General features: G+C 38.4%; 2 protein-coding genes across 12 annotated transcripts in view; one reads left to right on the top strand and one right to left on the bottom strand.

Moving 5' to 3' along the window:
• Positions 1–20,719, bottom strand: part of LOC114250999 (5'-3' exonuclease PLD3) — a 73,455-nt gene that overhangs the window by 16,537 nt on the left and 36,199 nt on the right. For all 7 annotated transcript variants that reach the window (XM_028185142.2, XM_028185144.2, XM_089737415.1 and 4 more), the window contains exons 4-7: positions 9,978–10,155; positions 9,127–9,261; positions 7,980–8,102; positions 7,082–7,150 (exon numbers count right to left, since the gene is read on the bottom strand). In XM_028185142.2, coding sequence (XP_028040943.2) covers positions 7,082–7,150; positions 7,980–8,102; positions 9,127–9,261; positions 9,978–10,155 — 505 coding nt within the window. The remainder of the gene's footprint in view (positions 1–7,081; positions 7,151–7,979; positions 8,103–9,126; positions 9,262–9,977; positions 10,156–20,719) is intronic.
• On the top strand, positions 13,572–16,806 carry LOC149500120 (uncharacterized). Of its 5 annotated transcripts, none has more exons than XR_016325188.1 (3): positions 13,572–14,658; positions 14,764–15,420; positions 15,864–16,806. XR_016325188.1 is itself a non-coding variant. In XM_089737419.1 (2 exons), the coding sequence occupies exons 1-2, from the start codon at positions 14,743–14,745 to the stop codon at positions 16,061–16,063; spliced, it is 486 nt and encodes a 161-aa protein (XP_089593545.1). In that variant the 5' UTR covers positions 14,696–14,742; the 3' UTR covers positions 16,064–16,806. The 5 variants fall into 5 exon arrangements, 1 of the variants encoding a protein (XP_089593545.1); XR_016325190.1 differs by having other exon boundaries at positions 13,572–14,667; XR_016325189.1 differs by lacking the exon at positions 13,572–14,658 and adding an exon at positions 14,666–14,684.

Here is a 20,719-nt window from a genome sequence, read left to right as displayed (position 1 = left end):
CTACGTGAGACCGTCGATATTTTGAATACCAAAATGTTTGTTCCTGACCAAGAACAATAGTCCGGTAACAATAGTTTCTCACCGGATCTTCTCAGTGGGTCGCGATTCCGATCAGGTGGCAGATTCGGGAAATCACTGCCCTTGCTAGGGCTAATATTAGCTAATTCGCCAGGGTAAGCCCCGTAAACTCACCTACACGTCTATTGAATTTAATATAAGCCCTCGAGGTTATTAGCATAGGTAGGCAAAAAAAGAACAAGGTTTAGAATTCCGACCGATTCAAATAACAAAGTCACATTACAATATGGTAGGACTAGACTATTTGACGATGTAGAAGCACTGTGAAGGCATCGATATAAATTCAATGACCTCAATATAAATGTAGGCGTTTTAAACGTATTGAATTGAAACTAGAACGGAGTGGGACGATATCGCTTAATAACTTAGAACTCTGCTTGTTTATTGTGCATCTGTGTGTTTATACGAGTAACTAAGAGCGCTTGTCGTAAAACGATACGACGCGTTCTTTGATTATTGTTCAGCGAATGGAGATGAATACGTTCTAATACATTCTCAAATCGACGGAAGAAAACCTTATTGCCGTAACTTGAAAAACCCGACTTTGCATCAGAGCCATAATAAAACTATGAATTTAAAAAATGCATAACTCATATTACATTTATATAAATAGAAAGTTAAAACATGGTATGAAATTTGATACAACAGAAAACCATTAAAAGTTTAATCGTAGGAAAATGAAACCCAGACCATTCGAAGGGGTATTTTTTTTTAAACAAGAATATGGTAATAAGTGATTTAGCCCAAAATGCAAGTTACGACTTTTCCGCTTTTTACCCTCGAAATATTCAAGAGTCCTACAAATATTTTGTAATGGAAATAACCAATTGAATGTTAAAAACTAAATTTAGATTGAAAAAATCATTCAGAGAAACGTTCGGTGAATAACTGGGTCAGTCTTACTTCCATAATATCCATATAATGATCTAAATAAGCAGTAAGACTAACGTTTTTTTTCATTTGACTGATTCGGCTGTGCAGTTATGCCCCTGAATGCTGGACCGAGAGTCGTGGATCTGGTCCTACGTCGAGCAAACGTTCGTGTGATGAACAGGTTTGATTGCACATTGTCAGCGTGTCTATTGTGTATATGTAGGTATCTATATATTAATGTGTAAAGCAAAAACTTTGTACCCCTTTTAACAAAAATTGCGCCAATGGAGAAGTATGAAATTTCCCACACTTATAGAGAATATAGAGAAAGAGTGCAGATTGTTAATATTTTTATTTAAATTATGCATAAAAAATACATTAAATTAATAAATAAAACATTACACACACTACCGTGTATTTGACACACACACGCATGCATGCTATTTGTTGATTGTCAAACTTTTCTGTCGGCGAACGGCATAGCCGCCACTTTCCGTGGAAGGACGAAATTTCTTTTAACTATTATTCTTCCATTATTATCAATATTATTGTCACGATACGCGGAACGTAATTTTTTTTCCTATCTATACTGATAGCCTTGAGAAGCTATTTCAGCTTCACCCTAACGTGTGTAGGTGAGCTCACGGGGCTCAAACCGGAGTGTTGCTAACACTGACCCTAGCAAGAGCAATGCTTCGCAAAAGCTACCATCGGATCGGAAACGCGACCCACTGAGAAGATCCGGCGAGAAACTCAGTGGACTGCGTCTATAGGTTAATTCGCTTCGAGCCCTTCGTCGCAAGCGACGGGTTTTCGACGAGAACGGTGACCGGTGCTTGTGGTGCCTAAAAACACCGTTAATGGATCGGGAGGATCCGTAATAACGTGCTTTGGGTGACGTCGACTGTTTACCATTCGGTCTACAGGTTCGGGTATGTAGTTTCCAGCGGCCACGACAAGAAGGTTCTCATGTCGTGCCCCTTCTCGAAATGGGTAATTAGTAGAAATGTTCGTATGAATGGTTTTAATGTATATAGAGAGAGCCAATCGCGTTATTTCGCACAGCACATAACATAAACCCTCGGTGTGTAACTACAGGCGACATTTACTTTGATGCTCATTTAAATCACTTTGCAAACGACCGATTGTATCGCACCGTTAGAATTGAAGTGGCTTATCTAGAAAATGACTTTTCTACTTTGAACGACTTATAAACATGTATTCTATCTATCTATCTATCTATATATATAAATGAATTGCTGTTCGTTAGTCTCGCTAAAACTCGAGAACGGCTGGACCGATTTGTTTAATTTTGGTCTTGAATTATTTGTGGAAGTCCAGAGAAGGTTTTAAAGGTAGATAAATGTGAAAATGCTCGGAAATAAATAAAATTAACAATTTTGTTTAGGTTTTTATTTATCCCCCGTCGGACAGATTCCTTTTGTTTGTTTTAAGTTTATTTATACAAAAATTTAGGTCTTTTATTTATCGATTGAGGCACTACGAAGTCTGCCTGGTCAGCTAGTCAATAATAAAATTTAATGTTTCCGAAGCGAAGCGAGGGCGGGTCGCTAGTCAGTTTATAAAATTAAAAATTAAATTTCAATTTTAGTTAGAAAAGGTCAAAGTACACTTTCCGTCTCTTTTACATATAGCGCATACATTAAACCTTAAAGTGTGCGCTTTAAGGCTTAAAGTATTAAAATCAAAACTGAAAAATTACAATTCTTGAATTACATTATATTAAAAAAAAAACAACAATTTTGGATTTAGCCACTTTAATTTTAAAGGTCCGTATATATGAGGACGATAAAAATACACGGGTGAATTGATAACTCGTTTGTCAACATTAATAAATTAATACGGTGTTGACGAAAGCGATACGATATCAATAATTGATATTGCGTATTACTTTAATTTTAGTAAAAGTTATTCAGAGACGCCACGACCTTCAGCATTGAGGATTACCGATGCGAGAAGCATGCTTTTATTCAGACGTCACTGTCTAGAAAATGTTTGTTATACATTCTTTAACGAATTATGTATTTTTAAGTAAATAATTTCGCTATGGACTAGGGGCAAGGGATTGGGCATTGGAACGATGTGAAGTCAAGCAAAAAGCCATGAAAGACCTTTACTATTAATTATTTTTTACGTTTGTTTTGAGCCATTTAAGAAACTGTGGAGATGCCGTTTTAATAGAACTTTCTCCAAGCACCAGTCGCTGTTCTCGTCGAATTGGTGGTAGGACGTCTTGTCAGTCGGCACGGGTGGGTTCCATCATCCTGCCTATGTCTGCCGTGAAGCAGTAATGTGTTTTGGTTTGAAGGATTTGGCAGCCGTTTTACTGACAAAACTGAGACCTTAGAACTCATGTCTCAAGGTGGGTGGCGGCATTTGCGTTGTAGATGTCTATGGGTTGCGGTAACCACATAACACCAGGTGAGCCGTGAGCTAGTCCAGCCATCTAAGCAATAAAAAATAAAGAAATAAAACTGGACGTGGCTTGTGTCTATCTATGGACTTATGGACTTATGGACTTATGGAAACTTAAGTTTCTCGCCGGATCTTCTCAGTGGGTCGCGTTTCCGATCCGGTGGTGGATTTTATGAAGCACTCCTCTTGCTAGGGCCAGTTTTATCAATTACATCCTCAGATTGAGCCAGTGAGTTTATCTACCAATCCGTGAGTAACTGGAATAGCTCCTTAAGCTACAAGCGAATGGGTAGGAAAATAATAATTAACGATTGTGATAAAATTTAAAAAACAGTAATGCGTTTCGGTCTGAAAGGTGGGGCAGCCGTTGTAACTACCCTTAGAACTTATATCTCAAGATGGGTGTCGCATTTACGTTGTAGATTTCTATGGGCTCCAGTAGCCACTTAACATCAGGTGGGCTGTGAGTTCGTCCACACATGTAAGAAAGAAAAAAAAATTATTCGTTAACAAATTTGAATTTGACGTAAAATCAGACAATGACATCAAAGGGTCGTACACACAACAAGCCCTCTTACAAGCAATTTGTAAATGCGAAAAGCTATGATAAAGTTTTAGCTAAATTTTTATTACATTTTAACACAAAAACAGCACAGACTATGACAAAAGTTTTGAAATTTTAATTACATAATTAAAAACGTTTTGCGAAAGTTAAAACTGAATTTCAAACAGTTGAGATTGAATTAATTAATTAATTAATTAAGCGTCGTCAACTTCATTTTGGTGCAATGGTAGTTAACTGGTGCTCCTGACGACTGATTGAGTCACGAGTTTAATTTTACTTTATCGATAATCAACTGTATTGTTACTATAAATATTAAATGGGTCAGTTAATTAGTTCGCAACCGAACGATATTTCGAATGTATACAATAATACCTAGTCAGGTCATAAATTCTGTCACATGTTTAATTTAAAATAATTGAAACAAGTTTATTCATTATGTAACCATTCATATACCAAAATGAACTTAACAAAACATAGATTCTTATGACACTAAAGTTTATTCAAAATGACCTCCGTGATTTTGAATACAGGCCTTCAATCTGCGCGGCCAGTCGTCTATCGCAGCACGAACGAGGTCCATGTCAATATCGGCAGCTGCCTTAATCAAGGATGTCTTGAGTGACTCCAAATTGGGATGAGGCTTTGAGCACGCCTTTTCCTCCAAGTGTTGCCATATCTTGTAATCTAACGGATTCAAATCTGGACTGGAGGAGGGCCAGTCTTCGTGCCGGATGAAGTCGATTTCACGCGCCGCCAGCCAGTCTTGTGTGCTCTTCGCTCTATGAGCTGGCGCCGAATCTTGTTGGAATACCCAGTGCCTGTTATTGAACATGGTATGAGAAACAGGTTCCACAAGGTTCGTCAGGACTGTATTTTGATACACAACTGCATTCGTTTTTACACCTTTCTCACAAAAATGTACCTCTGTTAAGCCCCAATAAGAAACTCCCAACCATACCATGAGCGAGGATGGAAAATGACCTCGTTGGATACGCGGAATACGGTTGTTCGCTTCTTCACTACTGTGTGCGTACACCTTATCATTTAGTTTGCTGTAGCTCTCTTCTACGGTAAAAAATTTTTCATCCGAAAAAAGAATTTCCCGATATTTTTTTCCCGCGTACCGCTTCAACAAAGCGCGGAATCTCTTCAGTCTCAGGTCCATTAGACGAGCATTCAAACGATGTCCTGTTTTTCTTCGATATGCCCGAAGCCCTAAGTCTTCATTTAACACCCTTTTCACCGTGGTTCTGCTTAACCCCATCTGAAGGGCCAACAGTTTCTGCTTACGTTTGGGATTTCTTTGAATTCGGCCTTCACAGCTTTTATCACTGCTGGAGTCCTAACAGACCGAGGGCGACCACTTCTTGATCTGTCATCTACACTAGAGTCTTCATTGTATCGTTTGATGGTACGATAAACGAATATTTTGGTTATATTAAAATTTTTCAGTATGTTAAAAATTTGAATTGGCGCGTAACCGCAACGATGCAACGCAATAACTGCAACACGGTCTTCTTTAAGCGTCCACTCCATATTTAAAAATGAGTAAAATTCTAAAAGTTTCTACGTTTTTATTTTCATGAACAATTCGAAATTCGAATTCAATAAACTTTTTTGTGGCCAGCATTCTAAAAGAAAAGTTTTTACTGTGTGACAATACTTATGACCTGACTAGTTATATAAGTATATGGCGTAGAGAGCGATTTGTGTAATATTTAAGATATTGTAAACGCCCTTGCCAAAAAAGACGATATTTAGACCATTCAGAACGAAAATGTCGGTTTGCCTTGGGAACAAAGTATTTTTATTTTTATTGCTGCGATGGTTGGACGAGCTCACGGCCCACCTGGTGTTAAGTGGTTAACGGAGCCCATAGACATCTAAAACGTAAATGCCGCCAGGTACCTTGAGACATGAGTTCTAAGTCTCAGTTTTTACAGTATAACGGCTGCCCCGCCCTTCAAACCGAAACAAATTACTGCTTCACGGCAGAAATAGGCAGGGTGGTGGTACCTATACACACAGGCACGTCACAAGACGGCCTACCACCAAAATGAGATAATTATTGTTCAAAAAGCTCTTATTACGGATGATGGAACCGCCTATCAGTCACTTCTAGCGTCATCGTGTATATGTTATAGCAATTAAGTCACGTAAGTAAGGTCACAGTATAACGCCTTCTGGTTTGCGGCAGAAATAATTAGGATGGTAAAATTTTACAGCGTGAGCTCACACTAGTGGATGCCACAAGTAATTAGTAACGGAAATTTGTAAACGAATTGCTATTATACCATTTGCTACAAAAGAATATGTAACGAAATATGTAACTCACTGAAATTTCCATATGGCACAGTGAAAGACTACACTAATAAAAAAAATGTGAAATGTTTTGAATAGCAACATTAAAGTCATTTATGTGATTAATAAATAGGTACGTAAAATTAAAAATTATTATACAATATTAAATTATTATAATTAATATTATTAAAATTATCAAAATGTTGTGAGATATTTGAATTGTGAGTGTGTATGTCGAGGGTTGAAAGGCTATATGGTCTAAGGCTACAACTTTACAGGAAAGCCATTTAAAGTTTAAAATTTGGAAAAAAATATCATAACAAAAAAATCTTCAGCGATTTGAATGGAGTAAACCTAATGAAAGTTCAACTAAAAACATCTAACTGTTGCTGTTAATCTAATTGCTGTTCGTTAGTCTCGCTAAAACTCGAGAACGGCTGGTCCGATTTGGCTAATTTTGGTCTTGAATTATTGGTAAAAGTCCAGAGAAGGTTTAAAAGGTAGGTAAATATGAAAATGTTCGGAATTAAATAAAAATAACAATTTTGTTTTTCTTTGATGTGTCCCCCGTCGGACGGATTCCTTTTGTTCTTTTAAGTTTATTTTATGCAAAAGTTTAGGTATTTTATTTATCGATTGAGGCACTACGAAGTCTGCCGAGTCAGCTAGTACCAAATAAAACGAACCTTTGATTATAAAGATAAATGTCGCGTATAAGCGAAATGTCGTTTGAACCAAAAACCCTTTACTCCACGTTATGTAAATCATAGTTGATTTTCTTTTAATGATCAAAATCGCACCGCTACACAAAGATACGCATGTACTCACATCGAATATCTTCCCCAGGTCTGTCGCCAAGCACGAACAGTTGAAAGCGACCACACCCAGCTCCTTGACCTGCCAAAAAATATAAATTCAAAACATTAATATCGAGTACCAATGTGCTTAGTGCGAGTTTTTTAACGTTCTCGATAGCGTAAAAGTTAACTTTGTATGCAGTTGAAACAGCGCCCCTAGCGGCAAACGTAGGCAAACGATCCAACTCTATACAAATTTGAGTTATTTTTTACGCTATCGAGAACGTTAAAAAACTCGCACTATGTTTTTTTTATTGCCTTTGTAGGCAGACGAGCATACGGCCCACCTGATGGTGAGTGGTTACCGTCGCCCATGGACTTCAGCAATGCCAAGGGCAGAGCCAAGCCGCTGCCTACCGCTATGTACACAGATTACTTGGAAATGTTTGTACAAAGATGTCAATACCATGAATATACATACAATAAACGATTTTAGTATTAATATTCTGTGGTTTTTAAGAGATATATTTTTTTAAGGGATTTTATGACCTGGTAATTAAGACCTTTAATTCATGTCTTATTTTAATTCATATTTTTATGAAAAAAAAATGGAACGAAATGAAGATGATTAATTTGAGACATTAATCAAGTGGGTTGAAATTAAATGAAATGAGATGGTATGGGATGAAATATAATCTCAGTAAAATGGTGGTCATTTACTGAGACTTTTTCAGTGGACTCTTTGGAAGATCCCGAGAAGTTACGTCTACTTTCACAGATATTAAACAGTTAATAAACCACCGTTATTATACATTTAAACTTGAAGAAACACTAAATAGACAAAATAAAGCAAATCACACAACTTCACTCCTCGCGTTCCCGCCAAAAAGTCCTTATGAGATATAAGTTGCATTAATACTAGTACAGACCTGTGTGAGCGATCTCCAGTCCATATTGGCACTGCCGATGTAGAAATGAGTCCGGTCCACTATCCAAAACTTGGTGTGCAGGACGCCGCTTCCAAGCAACTTCGAGAAGTTTAAACTACGAACCTAGAGGCAATGAAACATAAGGTTCATATTGTTTTGGACGAAGATTACGACACCAAATTGTACTGTCTATTAAATAGAAAAATACGAGTAAATTACCGTGTTTTTTTTTAAAAGTTATTGGCGATCTTTTTTATTTATTAAAAAGTATTTTTTAACGTCCGTTTCTTTATAATTAATATCAAAACAAAAGATGAAATGTTGAGGTAAAATATAACTGAGCGAACACTCATTTCTAAACTTTAAAAAGGTAATGCACATTAAAAAAATGGAATTGACAACCTCCTCCTTTTTTTTTGAAGTGGATTAAAAATAATGACTATTATCCAGTGACATTGATACTGAACATTAGTACTTACTACGCTTTTTTTTATTGGATAGATGGGTGGAAGAGCTCACAGCTCACTTGGCATTAAGTGATCACTGGAGCCCATAGACATCTACGTAATCAACGTAAATGCGCCACCCACCTTGAGATATAAGTTCTAAGGTCTCAAGTATAGTTACACCGGCTGCCCTGCCCTTCAAACCGAAACGCATTACTGCTTCAAGGCAGAAATAGGCAGGGCGGTGGTACCTACCCGCGCGGACTCACAACCTACCACCAGTAATTACGCAAATTATAATTTTGCGGGTTTCATTTTTATTACACGATGTTATTCCTTCACCGTGGAAGTCAACATTTGTTAACTCTTTGACTGCCGTGTAGGTCATCGGTGCCCTACGTGCCACACTGAAGTAATTATGTCGATTTCTCTCCTCGATCTTCTTACTAAGGCGCCGGAATATCTATTAGACTCGAGGAAAAGCGAATCCGAACGATGCTGAGAAATAATCTATTCCTAAGAGACCTAAAAGATAAAAAAATACATTAACAAACAAATTAAGGCAAAGTTAGGCAATCCACCGTCCAGTTACAGAAATCGACATATTTACTTCAATGCGCCGCGTAGGGCACCGGTGACCTACACGGCACTCAATATATTAAGTACATGTATTATCTTTTACCGGAAATAACATTATTTACCTGAGCCGCCTTCTTCTTAACTAAATATTCCGTGTCTACGTTCGGCATAGATTTCGTTGGCCAGTTTTGAGCTATCTTCAACTTGATGTTTCTTTTCGCGCCGGCCGCATAAAGCGCTTGGAAAACTTGTTCACCCTGTTTAATGAAAATTGTATCTTGATCCAGCAGTCATAAAGTATCTTTTAGAACGATTAAATGATCGATTATGTTTCGTTTCGCGTTCGGAAGGCGTTTTTACGACGATATTAATTTGGAAGTCGTCGTGGCTTAAAGGATAAGACGGCTGCTTTACTGCATGGTGTAAAAAAAGTAAGATTCATAAAAAAATAAAAATTACTGCGTAATTTACTAAATTTAATTTTCTAGTGGTAGGACCTCTTGTGAGTCCGCACGGGTAGGTACCACCACCCCGCCTATTTCTGCCGTGAAGCACTAATATGCATTTCGGTTTGAAGGGTAAGGTGGGGCAGCCGTTGTAACTATACTGAGACCTTAGAACTCATATCTCAAGGTGGATGGCGCCATTTACGTTCTAGATGTCTGTGGGCTCCAGTAACCAATTAACACCAGGTGAGCTGTGAGCTCGTCCACCCATATATGCAATAAAACACAAAAAATAACTATGCAATTGAGACGTAGACCTCAAGTCTAAAGGTTGGTCGCGGCATGCACGTTCTCACGTCTATAAGACTCCGGTAACGATTAGGTTGTTAGACAGTGAGCTCGAATACCCCAACTAAGCAATAACAACAATGTATAAAACAAAGAAAAAAAATTACGTACTGTCACCATGTATTTAGATTTTATCGTACACAAAATTTTATTCCTAATAATGATTATGTAAAGCTCACCTCTATAGAGGAATTATAAGGATACTCTTCGTTAAACCTAAGGGTCCAATAAAAAGACGCTATCTCTATTTTACTTTGAGCTTCATCTATTAAATCTAACCACACGTTCTTCGTGGGGAGATGCGTCGAGTTAGGCGGGTACATGTGACCCTCCGGTATGCTTTCGACTAACGATAACCTGAAAACGAAACGGATCTGTCATATTGAATTAACAACAAAGCATAATTAAATCGCAATTAGTTACTTCGTTGATCCGCGCGCAACCCTAGTTGCTACTTTTCTCAGTTCACAGTTGGACTTTTTGGCGGGAACGCGAGGAGTGAAGTTGTGTGATTTGTTTTATTTTGTCTATTTAGTGTTTCTTCAGGCTTAAATGTGTAATAGCGGTGGTTTATTAACTGTTTAATATCTGTGAAAGTGCACAAGTGTAGGAAAATGAAACAAAGCCGCTGGACGTAACTTCTCGGGATCTTCCAAAAAGTCCACTGAAAAAGTCTCAGTAAATGACCACCATTTTACTGAGATTATATTTCATCCCATATCATCACAACTCATTTCATTTCACTCCATATTATCATTTTTCATAAAAATATCCCATATATAATTTTATTTCATTTCATTTCATACTACGTTTCATATTAATCAACTTCATTTCATATCATAATATCATATTTCATAAAAAAATATATTTAAAAGATTAGGCTATATGGTATGATAACTGTGCCTTTCCATTTGGAAAAATAAAACTACTACTACTACTCAGTTCACAGTCTTCGATTTTGGAACATTCTAGACGTGACAACTATGAGATACTTTTTTTTTAAGATATGATCATATGCGGAGCTCAGAGCATACCTGGTGTAAAGCATGCATCGATTGACTTAATAAGCGAATAAAATGTTCTGTTCACGTTAAGGTAATTTTTATCATAACTCTAGCGATATTGAGAACGAATTCTTTCCACCCAGGAGCAGGCAAAGTATGAACATAAAAAAAACTAAAAGAACATAATTCGTTCGGAAGTAAACCATTTTTTTCCGAACGAATTATGTTCCTTTAGTTCACCAGACGGGCTGTGGAATGTCAAGGTGTAAATTTGACATTCACATTATGTGTCCGACACAGTAAGTCTGTCCACAAAAGTTCGGAAACATTAAAATGTAATTTTTTTTCTTGCCGAATAGACCATGTTTAATGAACTCAAAAAGAAAAAACTAAAAAAAAAAAAAATAAGGCTATAAATCTTCCTTTATAAAAATATTCTTGTTAATTTTCAAATGAGATTTTATTTTAAACGTTAGCTATTTAGAATTAAAATCCTATGAACTAAAGTCGGAAATTGAAAAATAATATTATAATGACAGTACAAACACGTCCCAGGGTTTGTATTAACTGTCGCGTGTGTTGCACTGTGACTGCCACCTTACGTCTGAGGCGGTGATATTCAGGTTGCGGAAACTGGGCCGTCGTGTATTCGATGGTCTATTAATGCTGGTAAAAAAGCGACTACGATTTCATATTGTGATAGGAGTTTGCAGGAATATTGGTCTGTCATCTTTAGTACATTCAAAAACGGTTATTTCTCTGCTAGCTTTTGTTTACGTTGTTGATGTTTGAAATCATTAATCAAACTTTTATCGAGTCATTCTGCGGTATCATTACCACAATGAAAATAACCACGTGATTAATCAATGTTGACCTTGTGTTTTCAAACAGACATTTAGCTGGAAATTTCTAAGCAAACACCATACAGGTGTGTATACAAATATTTCCTTCGTGGTTTAATTTGAAAATTATGGCGTTATTTAATCCTGAAAAAAAAGAATCGCAGCATAGAAATTTAGATTTACGTGACGAAATTACACTTAAACAAAAAGAAATGATATTCTTGAGAAAATAAGCATAATATAATGTTGATGTTTTTTATAGAAAAGTGTGGATTCGCAATGCTCTCGATAAAAGTCTGTTTGGCTTTTTGTTTATAATAGAATTTCATAGATGTAACAGTTCAATTTAAGGGATATTTATTAGTAAAGAGTAGGGAGTCCTTTTTTTTTATTGCTTACATGGTAGAACGAGCTCACAGCCCACCTGGTGTTAAGTGGTTACTGGAGCCCATAGACATTTACAACGTAAATGCGCCACCCACCTTGCGATATAAGTTCTAAGATCACAGTATAGTTATAGCGGCTGCCCTACCCTTCAAACCGAAACGCATTACTGCTTCACGGCAGAAACAGGCAGGGCGGTGGTACCTACCCGCGCGGACTCACAAGAGGTCCTACCGCCAGTAATTACGCAAATTATAATTTTGCGGGTTCTTAGGGTAGAACCCTCCATAATAAAAACCTAAATCAAACAAAATCACCGAAATCAAATGTTACTTTATTCTGTGTATAACGAAACGTAAAATTCTATAAATAATTTTCATAGTAAAATAGACGGTAGTTGACAAAATATTAAAATGTCGGCGAATAATATCTATCTTCGGGGCTATCACGGAAACTGTAAAGTACCTATTCGAAGCGTCGTGTTTTTTTTTTGAGTGAGTTTACAAGTTTCCTTGTGTTTGATATCGCCGAGTCATAAGCGCACCACGGCAAAATCGCAACTCCATTTCATCCTTACGTCTCCCGAAACAACATTATTCGAAGTCGCGTGTTTTGCGATTCGCATGAAAACGAGTCGTTAGCATAAAACGAATATTTGTCGTTTCAAAACGATACAGCTGTTATACAATTATGCTATACTAGCGGCCCGCTCCGGCTCCGCTCGGATCTTTAACAAAAATTTCAACGATATTTGAAGTTGCTTTATTTTTTTTAATAAAAAAAACACTTATTGCTGCATAATTACAATAGTTAGACATATGCTGTTTCGACACTTTTTGTAATTAATAATGTGTTCTACAAAGTCGTGGTACATTATTTTATTCTATCATCAATAGTTTTCGCAGGGCACGCGATATAAAGAATATTTTAAGAAATTTTTTTACAGCTTGGGTTACATTATTGGAGTTTTAGTAAAGATCCCTAATTTTTTTCAAAAAAGATTATAGCCTATGTCACTTGGGAATAGTGTAGCTTTCAAACAGTGAAAGAATTTTTCAAATCGGTTCAGTAGTTTCGGAGCCTATTCAATACAAACAAACAAACAAATCTTTCCTCTTTATAATATTAGTATAGACTATATTTTGATTGCGGTGTTTTCGTTGTTCTAATTTCGGTAAAACGTAATCATCTATTTGTCGAATTCGCGTAATTCATGGTGATTAACAAGCGCAATCTAAACTTTCGATCTAGACAGACATTATTATATTGGCTATTTTTCATAATTGAGAGCAACTAACTGCTTTAAAAACACAATAACACAAAAACTATTTCAGCAGATGGCGTTGTTAAGCCACCCGAAGCCAATGAGTGTTTGGTTTAAGTTTAGACCAAGAAAATAGACCAAAAAAATTTTTAAGTTGTCGTGGCCTATCGGATAAGACGTCGGGTGCATTCGTATTGAGCGATGCACCAGTGTTCGAATCTCAGGCGGGTACCAATTTTTCTAATGAAATACGTACTTGACGGCGTTAACGATATTTATGTTATATAGCACGTGCAATAGGAGTGACTCACACAAGCCAGGTGCGCCGGCCGTGTCGTTCCACTCGTAAACAACAGCTGCAACAGAAGTGACTCATAAGCCAGCTGCGCCGGCTAGTATAAAAAGGCGGAACGTGCCTTGAAATGAACATTCGTTGGACTGCGTTTGCCTGGTGCACTTACTATATCGTTGTTACGGTGTGTGATTCAGTGACTGGTGTACGTACTGGTTAAAGTTGGACAAGTGTTAAAGTGAATTGTTAAGATAACATATTGTTGATTAAATCAGAAACCAAAAGTGACATCGTTTTACTTGGTGTTCAACAAGATAATATCTACCTTCAAGCTTACATCAGAAGTGAGATCAGGACTCTACTCTCACTGGCGTGACGTGTTTGAACATGTTCGAAGTACAGCAAAAAAAAACATGATGCAGATCAGAATACTAGTAGTGGTACGCCACAAGAGCGTGAATGCAGCATACGTAAGTCGTGTAATAACGTCTCTGTTACCTCGATGGAAGATCTGAGCCACGAAGAAATCGTCACATCTTACGTTCTGGCTCATGTTGCCCAGTTTGACTGTCGACTTCATCACATGGCATTTACTAACGGAAATACAACACGTAACAAGCTATTGCAAGAAATTAAGGCAAGTGCAAATCTCAAGTGAAACTTCGATCGCAATAATGGATCTGTCATGACGAGTGGGTAGTTCCGACACGAATCGTTTTTAAGCCAATGACTACTGCTAGAGTTACATGGCACTAGTACAGTAAACCAGGACATGAGACTGTGAATTGTCGCTGAAATTTTAGAATCTACTCGATTCAATACCACGTTCGATGACTTCGGGCTCCAGCAAGCAAGCAAGCAAACAAGAAAGCAAGCAAGTTTCCGCGGGGAAGAAAAATTGACACATCTGAAGTCGTCGTGACCTGTAAGATAAGACGTCCGGTGCGTTCGTGTCTGGCGATGCGGCGGTGTTCGGGTTCCGCTGGCGGATGCAAGTTTTTCCGGTGAAGTGCGTGCTTGTGCGTGCTTGACAAGTGTTCGCGGTTGGCTTCCTCAGTGTGGGAGTAACATCGTGTAAGAGAGGTGGAACCCGTAAAATTGTGTATTGCGTGGTGGCTGGTAAGATTTGTTGCGGTAAGAAGTTTGCATGGTGGTAAAATGTCTTGTGAGTCTGCACAGGTAGCCGGAGGTGAGACTTCCGCGGTCGCGGCCCACCCAGTCCGCGAGAACCGGGCAGATCGCCTCGACGGTACGGAGGCCGGCCGACGGGTCCGCCAAACGACGAGACCACGCCTCCAGCACGGACTGCCGATATTGGAGCCCCCGCGCTCCGGCTGCACTTGCGCTAGGGCGCGCCGCCTCGTAGGAGACTGTGAGGTATCATTGAATAACTCTGACTGCGATCGCGCGCTGCCGGCGTCGCAGCGCGGCGACGTTCTCGTGGGTAAGGACGTGGCACCAGACGGGTGCTCCGTATAGTGCCATCGACCACACGGGTACCATCACCCTGCCTATTTCTACCGTGAAGCAGTGGTGTATTTCGGTTTGAAGGGTGGGGCAGCGGTTGTAACTATACTGAGACCTTAGAACTTCTATCTCAAGGTGTGTGGTGCGTTTACGCTGTGGATGTCTATGGGTTCCAGTAACCACTTAACACAAGGTGGGCTGTGAGCTCGTCCACACATTAATACGAAGAGCATAATCAAACGAAATTAGATACGAAGTTTAAAGGGCCGTTTAAAGTAGTTGAAGTATTGGATGGTGTCGATTTAATTTTGACTCTCACACATTCGCTTAAGGCTCGAGCTGCTACTTGCCTCACAAAAATACAGCCTGGTAAGATATCCTGGCCTACTATTAAAGAGATGCTGACAAAATTATCTAATGATGCAAGACCACTTCGACCTGGTTATTAAATTTGAAATGGAAAGCAAAAGGGGACCAGCTGAAGCCGGTATCCGGCTATGGCAACTTATAAAGAAGATTCCCGACGCTAATGTGCCAGAACAAATAGCCACCGGATTTGTTATATCAATACTGTCGCAGTGTGATGAAAGAATCCGTCGGGAATTGAACTCTGTCGTTATTACCACAAAAAATCGTCTATTTCACACATTACGTGGCTTTACCCTCAAAAGAAAAAACGAAGATCCTGATAAAGAACCAAAACGCTCTCGAAGTTTTTTTCCGTGGAAGCTGCCATTTCTGCGGAAAACCTGGGCATCGTGCCGAAGGGTGTTGCGACAGATACTGCTCTCAAACTTTTTTCGATATTCCAGCAAAACCTGAACAACCTCCTCATCCGTGGGCGCCCGGCTCTCGCCTGCAAGTCAGCTGTTACGTGTGCGGTGATGCGAGTCATGTAGCTTCTGGGTGTTCCATGCGCTACAAGAAGAAAAACGACACTGCTCCAGGTGCTGTGGCAGGTGCAACCAGAGACGTCAACGTGTGTTCCAGAGCTTCAGTGTGTTACAGATAAGTGGTTTTGGCTTCCCCTTTATGTTCCATTGAGGGTCAGAATGTAGTCTTATAAAACAAAGCCATAGTAATTTATTCAATGATAAGAGGTTTCATGAACAAGTCACTCTTTGATCTGAAAGTAACTCGGACCAATCATGGCAAGAGCAGTTAGGAGATATTCAACTCGCCCTTAATAGTACACGTTGTCAAGTAACAGGGTTTACTCCAATAGAATAGATGTTTACCGTTCAGGGTAGTTCACTTGAAATATCTAAAGTTTCAACAGAGTGATAATCCCTTGGTTTAGTCGAGGCAAAGCTAAAGTCAAACTTTTTTCCGCTGGGGATTTTGTTTTCGTAAGTTGACCGAAAATGTAAAGGTCCCTTCAACATTACTGCAGTTTTGGAAAACGATAGGTATAAATTGAGACATGTAAATAGTTCTAATAGAGTGTACAAATTTCCCCATGAAAACTTACGTGAAATACCTCGAGGCCCGTCAGGCCTACTAGAAATTTCTGAAAATTATAGTGACGATGACGTGACGGCGTACACAGATGGGTTAATTGATCTTGTTCATGAAACTGATCTTAATGATGACGACTCTATCACTGACAATAGAAACGACATTTTTGTCCGCAAATAGCGATACAGCAAACATAGTCTGTGGGTAGTGATACAATGTCTGTAAGCTCAGGCACCTCAGGTGCAGGTGTTGGAAATGTAGAAAACGATGGTCGGTCTCGCACTATTTCTGAAGAAATTCCGTATAAATGTTCTGGTTTAAGAAATGTTTTAACAAAAGCTACCGTACACGCAGATTGAAAAAAAAAAAAAAAAAGAAGATAATTGTATGTGGCTAGAGAGGTGTTAATCCGGACTAGCAAAAAAAAAGAGAAAAAAAAAAAAGAAAAAAAAAGAAAGTGTGAAGTCATTGAAGGGTCTGTCCGGTCCAATGGCTTGGCTATAGGGATTTTCATCCAGATTAGCCACAACAATTAGCTACAGGGATTGCGATTCGGTCTAGCATTATCCGGTCCAGTTCGAAAAACTGAAGGGATAACAATTCCGGTCTAAGTTAAAAGGGACATACTTACATACCTGAAGAGTTTTAAATGAACTGGCCCAGGTATGTAAGCAGTCTGAAGGTTATTTATAGCCAGTATAGGATTTTCTGAAGAATTATGCGAACCGAACCGTACTAGATTGTTAATATCATAGACCACGTTTTAAGTTGCATCCGTTAATGTCAGGATGAACGAACACGTTTGTTGTAAGAATGCGCGCACGAGGACGAGCGCACGTCAGTATGGCCGTGACGGCGTTAACGATATTTATGTTATATAGCACGTGCAATAGGAGTGACTCACACAAGCCAGGTGCGCCGGCCGTGTCGTTCCACTCGTAAACAACAGCTGCAACAGAAGTGACTCATAAGCCAGCTGCGCCGGCTAGTATAAAAAGGCGGAACGTGCCTTGAAATGAACATTCGTTGGACTGCGTTTGCCTGGTGACCTTACTATATCGTTGTTACGTTGTGTGATTCAGTGACTGGTGTACGTACTGGTTAAAGTTGGACAAGTGTTAAAGTGAATTGTTAAGATAACATATTGTTGATTAAATCAGAAACCAAAAGTGACATCGTTTTACTTGGTGTTCAACAAGATAATATCTACCTTTAAGCTTACATACTCAACAAATGTTCACGATTGACTTCCACAATGAAGGAATAACATCGTGTAATAAAAATCAAACCCGCAAAATTATAATTTGCGTAATTACTAGTAGTAGGACCTCTTGCGAGTCCGCGCGGGTAGGTACCACCACCCTGCCTATTTCTGCCGTGAAGCAGTAATACGTTTTGGTTTGAAGGGTGGGGCAGCCGTTGTAACTATACTTGAAACCTTAGAACTTATATCTCAAGGTGGGTGGCGCATTTACGCTGTGGATGTCTATGGGCTCCAGTAACCACTTAACACCAGGTGGGCTGTGAGCTCGTCCAACCATGTAAGCAATAATAAAAATAAAAATGTTTATTTATATTATTTGTGTTTTTTAACTCACGTGTTCACTTAAAAATGCCTGAGCGATCTTGGAATATTTCATCATTTTATCAATATGTAATTCGTATTTAAATGTAATTACTAAAAAACACAATTTATCAAAAAAAAAAAAAAACGAGAGTCATCCGAGGTCATCGTCTTATGTAAGATTATCTTGAAAATGTCGTTAGCGAGATTGTAGCGAGTCGTTCAGGCAAGTATCAATAAATATTGTTCTTTAACAGCTACTAGGCGGCACTGAAAATTTCGGGAATTAACGAAGTGACACAACATTACTATTTAAAAATGTATTTATTGCTTTTCGAAGTATTCTCCGCGAAATTTGACACATTTTTCCATACGATGGAACCAATCATTGAAGCAACCATTCCATTCGGAAGTTGGGGTCTCCAAAATGGCCGTTTTGTAGGCGTCCACAGCTTCTTCAGGTGATGAAAATCTCTGTCCACGCAATTTCTTTATTTTAGGTAAAGTATAGAAATCATTAGGGCTTAGGTCGGGGCTGTACGGCGGATGGTCTAATAGTTCTATGTTTTCTTGCTCTAAAAACTCTTTTGTTCTGTGCGCGGTGTGAGAACTCGCATTGTCGTGATGGAGGATGATGCGGCGGTTGCAGTTCTCTTTACGGAGTTCAGAAACGACCTGTGGCAAACAAATGCTAGCATACCATTCTGCATTAACCGTTCTTTGTCCCTCAAGAGGAATAGTCGTAACATGGCCGGTTTTGGAGACAAACGTGGCCACCATTTTTTTTGCAACACTCCGTGAACGAACAATTTTTGGTGGCTTTAACTCATTTTCGAACACCCAAACTCGTGACTGGTTTTTTGTTTCGGGTTCGTACGTGTATATCCAGGATTCGTCACCTGATACAATGTTGTATACAGCATTTGAGGATCCTGCGTGGAATCTTTCGAGAGTTCTGACGCACCAAGTAACGCGAGCCGCTTTTTGCTCTTCACAGAGCGAATGCGGTATCCATCGGGAAAACAACTTTTTTACACCTAATTGTTCATGCAAGATTATTTGTATTTGACTCATGCCAATGTCTAAAGTGTGAAGTGAATTTCGCGGTATGTCACATGTCGATCTTCCTCAATCAGCTTACGCACAGCATCAACGTTTTCTTGGGTGACTGCAGTTTTTGGACGACCTTGACGGGGATCATCACTGGGCTTGACACGTCCACGTTGAAACTCAGCAAACCAGCGATAAATTGTGGTTTTGGATGGGGCTTCATCACCAAATGCAGAAATCATCCGGTCAACACACTGTTTTTGTGTTAAACCACTTCGAAAGTCATAATAAAGCATCGCTCTTGAATTTTCTCGAGTCAATTCCATTTTCTCAACGACTAAACAAGTTTGACAAAACCTCGTGACAAGACCGAGAATCTTTTTTTAAATAAATAAATGGTATTCGATTTTTAAAACCAAGAAGTTTTCAATTAAAAAGATTTTAATATGACAGGAACAGTGGAAATATTCCATTCCCGATACTTTTAGTGCAGCCCTCGTACTCGCTACGTACGAAGTGTCGACGTTTAAATTTTTACATGTGTTAAGATACAAAATGTAGTTATAGATAAATGAATGAAATATTAGGAGCCATAGGAGCTTATTTTATTATAATTGTATTTGGATACGGTTAGATTATTATTATTAAACATATTATTATGTATACGACTGTGAAACTGCAGGCTCAAATAATCATTTAAAGCAGGGTCGGGGTTCCCAAACTTATTTTGTCTACTGCCCACTTTGAGAATAAATTATTTTTAGCACCCCGATTATTTTATAAAAAAAATTTTTTTTTTTAAAAACCACTATAGCTGGGGCTCAGTCGGTGTCTAAGTTCTCCTAGATGAAATTACAAATCGCCCCCCAAGCCTCTACACAACGCCCGTCTTTACGCCTGCAGCGCTCATAGGGGGCGTTATCACCCACTTTAAGAGAGGCTGAAGGCTCACTCCATCATTAATACAATTAAACAAAAGACTAATCGAAATAAGTTTTTCTTCACTTATTTACTTATGTTTATAACTTATTTTTATAATTCTTAAGATGCCCGATTTAGCCCGTGGAGACTAGCTAAGCTTGGGACTAACAAAAAAAAGCAAACAAAGTAAGCTAGCCAATCCTAACAAAAAAAACAGTTTCTTAATAAAATTGACCACCTTTAAGCCTCATGTGAATCACTGCAGAGTTTAATCTATATCAAAATAATATATGAGAGAGACGGTCTCTGGAAATGCACTGTGGAGAAGGACCATATGTTACGTTCATTGATACATTCAAAAAATTTGTGATGTCTACTGCAAACACCTTATTATTTTGTTTGTTGAAAAAAATATCGTACAATGCAATCCTGTTAATTGCACATACAAATATGTGCAAATATTTATCAAACATATTATTATGTAAAGTTATTAGTTATGACTCAAAATTTACTAAGCGTGCATAATATTATGCTACATATAGAATCTTATCTAATTTGACTAAAATCTTTTCTAGTTAAAAAGTATTTAGAATTTTTGTATTTACATACATTACTGTTTGCGGATGCATGGGCTCAATGTGGATAGTATGTTTGTCTATGGATTGAGAGGTAGGA

The sequence above is a fragment of the Bombyx mandarina genome, chromosome 23, assembly GCF_030267445.1.
Source record: "Bombyx mandarina strain Sakado chromosome 23, ASM3026744v2".
NCBI classification, from domain to species: Eukaryota; Metazoa; Arthropoda; class Insecta; order Lepidoptera; family Bombycidae; genus Bombyx; species Bombyx mandarina.
This window is presented reverse-complemented; position numbering and strand designations above follow the sequence as displayed.

Excerpts from the sequence above, each read along its gene's own strand:
- LOC149500120 (XM_089737419.1), top strand. The coding sequence starts at position 14,743 with ATGTCTTGTGAGTCTGCACAGGTAGCCGGAGGTGAGACTTCCGCGGTC. Across the intron at positions 15,029-15,863 it reads GCGCGGCGACGTTCTCGTGG|CAAAACCTGAACAACCTCCT; the intron begins GTAAGGACGTGG and ends TCGATATTCCAG.